This window comes from Vanacampus margaritifer, chromosome 3 (assembly GCF_051991255.1).
Source record: "Vanacampus margaritifer isolate UIUO_Vmar chromosome 3, RoL_Vmar_1.0, whole genome shotgun sequence".
NCBI classification, from domain to species: Eukaryota; Metazoa; Chordata; class Actinopteri; order Syngnathiformes; family Syngnathidae; genus Vanacampus; species Vanacampus margaritifer.
Genome location: NC_135434.1, coordinates 22,576,956 through 22,584,417, shown reverse-complemented (window position 1 = coordinate 22,584,417; position 7,462 = coordinate 22,576,956). Strand labels below are relative to the sequence as shown.

Sequence of the window (7,462 nt, the reverse complement as noted above, 5' to 3'; positions counted from 1 at the left end):
TAAAACAGCATAACTACCTTCATGAATGTGTTGAACGTTTTGGTAATAAATGACTAACAGAAAAACACAGTGGTTTGTACATTTCTAATATAAAATCAGTTAATCGATCATTTGCTACCCTGACTCAGTACTGTAGAAATATTGTCTAATAGTTGACATACCACTGCATCCAAATGTTTGTTAAAAAAAGGAAAGTAACAACAAACACTGCTTGCATTGACTTTAAAGACTTTTTATTCAATTGTTTTACATAACTACACTTAAAAGTAACTGTAGAACAGCATGAGGCTTCATGTACCTCATGTTCACCAAAATGTGGTGTAATAAAATCACAGAGACGAATATTTATGTCTCCCATTAATCAAAAATGTATATAGAGATGTCCGACATCCCACACGACACAGGTTACAAAAATGAAAGCAAATGGCACAAAACGTCCTAACAAATGCATGTTTCAAGAGAAAAGCAGCAAAAGAGTTTCTTCATGCGATGAAGTCCAGTGGTCTGTTGAATCCACCCTTTCTGTTCATATATTGCCTAGAAAAAAAATATAAAAGAAAAAAACATTACATCACTGTTACCCTCGCAACACTTGCAGATGACATCATCACACACCAATAGGGGAGCTAGAATCTCTGCATGGAAACACCTGCAGAGGTGATTGGCTCTATTGACAATAGCAGTAATAATGCTTGCTGTGAGGGGATTTAAAACTTGACATTTTAATCCAGCAATCTGACTAACAACAGATGACTAACATGACACCCGGGTGACAAGGCAATAAGACATGACAGGACGGCACAACTAGCTCCGCTCAAAGAGTAATATTCCTCTTTTATAATTTCCACTTCTGGGGAACAATAAATGATACCTTCTCTTAAAACATTTTGTCATACCTGTATTTTCTTTTCATGGTTGTATTGATAGCATAAGCATTGGTAGCTCCGTCACTTTTCTTCCCCTGGTTGAAAACAGAACATGTCTTTCAAACATTCCCCAAATCATTTAATCTGAATTTCGCAGAAAATAATAGTAATCAAAATAACAGGAAAACGTTAAGTCTCAAACATATTGGTCATATTTTAATATGGCAAAAATGTTGTTTCATAATGGCGTTTCAAATACATGCACTTTTAATAAGCGCTGCCAGTGGGAACTTGGTGAGAAGTATAAACAAAATTGGCAGTTACATTTTTCTGTTTTCTCTTCCTTCTTAATGAAAATATATTCCTGCAGTTTTTATTCATTTGTTGAATTTCATTTAAACCCATGATTTGCCCCTCCTGGTGGTTGCACATCATACACACTCACCTTAGTAGAGTCAAATGTTGAAAATCCCATTAGTTTCATCATCTCAATTTCTTCTTCAGTTTTGCCTTGCATGTCCTCAGCTGTTAAAATAATAATAATAATAATTGATGCATATAAGTTGAGGACAAAATGTCACCCTAACCTCACAGTAAAAGAAAATGCCCGTGGCAACACAATCTATTGAAAATTCAATACACAAATTCATCCTTCCAGGCTGATAAAAACGTATTTTTAAACAAAATATGTTAACTATTTGATCAACAATCACAATGAATATATTGAAACGTGCTATTTGTGTGTGTGCCGGGCGTGCGTTCATTGAGAACACACAATGAGAAAAGAGTAGAAGAAGCTTTCTTCTTATGATTGAGGTCTCAATATAATTTGTTTTTCGCAGATTGGGAAAAATATGTTATATAATGTTTTCCTTTCATTTTCACAACAATTTTTTTTTCCCTGAGATGTGATGGTGAAACATTAAAAGTGAAAGTTTATGTGCATTTTAAGATGTAATTTACGCATTATGCAACTGTCATCCAAATTTTCGATCGTCGCAAAAGTATTTCACAAAGCTCGGCCGTTCATGAAAAGTAGTAAGTCGCTTTGATGACGGAAGCAAATGTACTTAGCTGGGACGTGTTAAGCCGAGAGGCTGAAGGTGGATTTCAGCTCTTTTCCCACCTTCTGTTGGCTCGATAAATACTGGTAGCCACCTGGCCGAAGAAGAAGTAAAATGCGCCCAAGTGTCTACAGCCTTGAATGTCTTGTGGTGTTTTTTTTGTTTGTTTTTTTAAATCAGATTTTTTTTCTTTTGACCCTATTTTCTATTGATATTGATCATGTGTCAATCACAATATATAATGATAGTGATTTACCGTGCAGCCCTATGAGTGTTTTTTACAGTTTTTTTTTTTTGATTACATAGGAGTTAGAGCTTGTGTTAAAATAATACTTAAAACATTACACAGGTAATAAAGATTTCATGTTTGCTTTAAGTCAATGGTCACCAACCACTGGTCAGCAGCCCCCACTTGGTACCGGGCCTCACAGATGTATATATGAATAATAAAAATAAATAAATAAATAAAATCCCTTGTAGCGGAGCACATAGGCCCCAAATGGACGTAATCACTCGGGCAGGAATCTTAGTCAGCACCCTATTATGTCCCAAAATGGACGTCACCACCTGGTCAGGAATTTTTGTCAGCACCTCACCCCCGTCGACAGAACAGATGGTTGCTAGTCTGCAAAATTTAAGTTGGACAATGAACCAGTCCGTGGTGGAAAAATGGTGGAGGACCACTGGTTTGAGTCACAATTGAATTCACTTTATGTTATATTAATATTAACATGGGAAATTTTGTTTTGAAGTCAGACTTCAACTTATGCACAATGTATCTTTTCTACCTGATATTTGAATGGGTTTGGATGACTTCTCTTTACGCTCATCTTCACGTCTGTCTTTATGCCTCATGGGGGAAAGAGAGGAGGAGCGATGGCGTCGAGGAGACCTGCAGAGGGAAACATAAACAGCTGCAGGACAAGTTATCACAACTACTGAGTGCGGAAATCGCTGCAAATTATGAATGAAAAATTATGGACTGTTAATGAACCCCCAATTATGCCGTATAACTGCAATAGGGGAAAATCGAAGCTGTAGAATGACCACATATTATTATTATTTTTTTTAAAAAGTATAGTAGTGGAGTGCCCTCTCCGGGTCGGGGATGAGAGTATCCAAGTATCTTGGGGTCTTGTTCACGGGTGAGGGTAGGTTGGAGCGGGAGATCAACAGGCGGATCGGTGCAGCGTCTGCAGTGATGCAGACTGTATCGGTCCGTTGTGGTAAAGAAGGAGCTGAGTCGAAAGGCAAAGCTCTCGATTTACCGGTCGATCTACGTTCCTTCCCTCACCTATGGTCACGAGCTGTGGGTCGTGACCGAATGAACAAGATCCCGGATACAAGCGGCCAAAATGAGTTTCCTCCGCAGGGTATCCGGGCTCTCCCTTAGAGATAGGGTGAGAAGCTCGGTCATCCGGGAGGGATTCAGTGTCGAGCCGCTACTCCTCCACTTTGAGAGGAACCAGTTGAGGTGGCTCGGGCATCTGGTTCGGATGCCTCCTGGACGCCTCCCTGGGGAGGTGTTCCGGGCATGTCCCACCGGCGGGAGGCCCCGGGGACGACCCAGGACACGCTGGAGAGACTACGTCTCTCGGCTGGCCTGGGAACGCTTTGGGATCCCGTCGGAGGAGCTGGCTGAAGTGGCTGGGGAGAGGGAAGTCTGGGCTTCCCTGCTAAAGCTGCTGCCCCTGCGACCCGACCCCGGATAAGGGGTAGATGATGGATGGATGTATGGATGTATGGATGGATAGTATGATTGTAAAAAACAGCCCATCACGAGTACTGATACCATAAAATAAGGCCAAGTATTGGTACTCGACCATCCTTAAGGAACATAAAACAAAAGAGAATTGGACATTGTATATTTAACATCAAAATGTTCAAACAAACCATATAATTTCATCTAATGAAAGTTGGCGAGCTTAAAAGGGAAGCCAACCCAAAAATGTTCTTTACAGTAATAGGTTCCATGCAGCCCCACTAGTCTAGTATTGAGATCAATATTGTGTTTGTGGAATATAAATTAAGAAGCAAAATCTACCCATTCTTCAGCCATTTTGCCATTTGCTGTTGACAGAAAATGACATCACAGTTGCTCAGTGCTCAGGCAACGACCAATCACAGCTCAGCTTGCGAACGTCACAGGTGAGCGGTGTCTACGCATTATTGGACATCATTTTTTTTTTCTTCTGGAGAGCTCAGTATTGTTCATTCAGTAATTTTACCAATTTGACATGTCATCATCATTGCTCTCCTTTTTTTTAATATATATATATATATATATATATATATATATATATATATATATATATATATATATATTTTGTATGTGGGTGAATATGTGTATGTGCGTGTGTGCATTCATTAGATCACCTAAAACCTATAAAAAATATAAAAAATCCCATACCGCTTCCCTAAACCGAACACTTCCAGCCAGAGTCGTGAGGCCGTCAGGAAACCCGAGAAAGGACCAAAGAAAAGAAAGGAAAGTGAAATCCAGCACCGACCAGACACCACCCACCAGGCCACCAACCAGAGTCCTTCACCAACCTCAGAGACATCTAAATTACAACAAATCAGGGAGACCTCAAGAGACCAAAGGAGAGACTGAGGAAAGGAAGGAAGGACAGACGAAGCGGAGTGAGATCCACAGACACCAGCCTCCACTGATTCAATGACCTGAGGAAGATTGTGTCTGAGTTTCGATAGATGCTGGTGTGGTGGATCTGGCGTGCATGAAAATCTCCACCAAAGAGGGGAGCCGTCGACCCCCGCCAGGTCAGAGCAAGCGCAACACCTCAGGGCCCCCCAGGCCGCGGCTGCGCCAAAGGACGACCCCCGGGCCCCGCAGGGGCCACCGGCCGGAGAGCAAACCCAAGAGCAGGAGCGCCCCCCACCCCAACGCGGCCCGAGCCCCCAACCCAACGCAGCAGGACGGGGCACTGCAGGCCCGCCAGGAACCCCACCGGCCCACAGCCCCCACGCCCCCCATCCACCCCAACCCAGCCCCAGCCGCCCCCAGGCCCCCAAACCCTCAGACACCCTCCCACCCCAGCACCCCGCCCCCCAGCCACCCCCACCCCCAGCCACCCCACCACTACCCCCCCTCCCCCCAACCCCACCGGCCCACAGCCCCCACGCCCCCCCATCCACCCCAACCCAGCTCCAACCTGTTTAAGCAATTATGTGACGCGTAACGAGGTAGCGTTCATGGATTTCCCTAAAAAATGCAGTCAATTCTGAAGAAGCAAACTTAACATCACTCAAAACGTAGAAAGGTTTCATATGGCTTGCTTTGGTTTGCCACTGCCACGCGCCCGCGCTTTCTAACAGAAGGGAAGAGTGGACATTTGACTGCACACAGTTTGGTCTTTACAGGCTGCAAGTACAAGCTGCGTGTGATCGAGTTTGTGGCAATGAAAGACATTGATTGACAATAGGCCAATCACACTTTTCCATGGAAATTGGCTGATCATAATCGGTGGCTGGCTCTGTGGCAACAATGACTATTACTAGAATATTAGAGCAGTTGGGGAGTGAAATATAAACAGCTATATAGCGGTCATCGTACATTCTTTCAAGTCTATTCTATTCAACACAAAATGTATGGAACTCTACAATAGCATTTAACCATATTCCCTCACCTTGAACGTCTCCTGTGTGGAGATCGGGAACGACTTCTTCTCCTTTCCCTGTCACGATCTCGTGACCGATCCCGTCTCCTTCGATCGCGTTCTCGTGAAGTTGAGCGTGAGCGTCTCCTCTCTGTAATACGATCGAGTCAACATAAGGATGCAGGAGTTGGACCCAAAATAATACCACTGCAATATATAGTATGTGAAGAGACCTACTTCTATGTGGATTTGAAGGGCTCATTCTGATAATGAATTAATTCATTAATTAACTATCCATAATTTCGTGATGGTGTTGTGTTAATGTTAAAAGTCGATAGTTGCGTGATGATGAATCAAGATGGCCACCTTGAGCCGCGACACCTACCACCCACTGCGTGGGTCAAATTCAAAATACAAGTAACAAGGCAATTGCATCAACATCAATGCATCAGTTGGAAGGTTTTTATTTTGAAGTTTGCCTCCGCAGCACATCTTGTGGACTATGTACGACCCGATCCGTGGCGCTTGATTCATACGCATCACGGCTCAAAGACATTTAAGCATGTACTTCCACCGTGCAACTGGATTATTTTTTTTTTTACCAGCACAGGCTGTTTGTTGCAGTGTCGAACCCTGACTCAAAACCAATGTGTTTTTTTACAACTCCGTCAGATGGATGTTTTTGTTGTTTATTGAAAAATAAAGTTCAATCTTTTATTTTTTTAACAATTTTTGTAAAAGACTGTTTGATCTTCAAACCTTTATGTAAAATGTGTTTAAGAAAACAGTTTATCTAATACTAAAATTACTTTAGAAATTTCTTATATACTGTATTTTACAACATATCGGAGCACTTTTAAACATGTCTGAGAATCAAGTTCTAAACTAAAAAAAATTATTATTCTGTGACAAAAAATATATTTAGAACGTGGTACCTGACTTTTCTATGCAAATAGATGCAAATCCCCAAAATGGCATGTACATTTTTTTAAGATTAAAAAACAGTTTTGTTTTTTTTAAATAATCATCATCATAAGTACAGCGGTATTTGAACCAAGCGCTCAAGCCCCGTACACATTCATCAGCGCAGAATTTGTTTGTACTTGTGTTGTCACGCGATTCACGGCAAAAATAACGCTTTGTGGCGAGTTGCGGGTCACGGCAAAATAATCACTGCGGGGAAAAAACAAGCCTATTTTTGACAAAGCAATGAGTAGAAAGTACAGATGTTTTTAAATGGACTACAATTAAATAGACGTCCGAAAGAAATACATACTCAAGTTTCATTTCGGCCGACCCGAAAATGTACAGTGAAATTGGATTTTTACGTTACTTCTCACAACTGCCAGAATCCAAAGAAGCCAACGTAGGAAAGCGCGTTTGGTAGACAAACAATATATCCATTTCGAGGACGCGGACTGAGCACAGTATAATATAGCAATTTATAGTTCTAGAAGTCCTTCTTTAATCTGCCCATACAAACAAGGCCTAAAATCGTGACGTGAGGGTCTTACCACGCTTTGGAGGTGTTCGACTCCTGCTCCTTCCCATTTTCACCGGTCAAATACTTAGAAAAGTAAAAGAAAAAGCACGCAGAACGAAGAGTTACTCGAAATTTCAGTTGAATCGTTTACCGTTCGCCACCATTACTAAGAAGGTTCCGGTCTGTCTAATAACAACTTCCGTTTGTCTTTTTTCCCTACTGCGCCTCCTGTCGTGTCGGATGTGAAGTTTGTTGCGTGACAGACAATGTGACAGCATGGCAGGCCTTTCGAGCACTTAAATAAAATAGAAATCCAGTTTAAAGTCCATTTGCTAAGTACTATGTTTACTAGTAGGACAACTTTAAGAAACGAGCAGCAGGACATCATGTTACTAGTGACGCAATACTATGAACAGGTTGACGAATATGTTC

The 7,462-nt window shown here is 41.8% G+C and overlaps 1 protein-coding gene across 1 annotated transcript; it reads right to left on the bottom strand.

Annotated features, from left to right (window-relative positions):
- Window positions 1-216: 216 nt before the first annotated feature.
- Window positions 217-7,261, bottom strand: snrnp27 (small nuclear ribonucleoprotein 27 (U4/U6.U5)). Its single transcript, XM_077560178.1, has 6 exons — window positions 7,062-7,261; window positions 5,578-5,698; window positions 2,719-2,822; window positions 1,312-1,391; window positions 897-961; window positions 217-537 (listed from the first exon to the last, which is right to left on the bottom strand). Exons 1-6 carry the CDS (start codon window positions 7,096-7,098, stop codon window positions 483-485), a joined length of 462 nt encoding a protein of 153 aa, XP_077416304.1. The 5' UTR covers window positions 7,099-7,261; the 3' UTR covers window positions 217-482.
- Between the last annotated feature and the right edge of the window lie 201 nt (window positions 7,262-7,462).

What these genes read in the sequence shown, in the direction of transcription:
- snrnp27 (XM_077560178.1), bottom strand. Translation starts at nt 7,098, where the DNA reads ATGGGAAGGAGCAGGAGTCGAACACCTCCAAAGCGTG. An exon ending in TCGAACACCTCCAAAGCGTG is followed by an intron (nt 5,699 to 7,061) that starts GTAAGACCCTCA and finishes ATCGTATTACAG; the next exon opens with AGAGGAGACGCTCACGCTCA. An exon ending in CAAACCCATTCAAATATCAG is followed by an intron (nt 1,392 to 2,718) that starts GTAGAAAAGATA and finishes TTATTTTAACAG; the next exon opens with CTGAGGACATGCAAGGCAAA.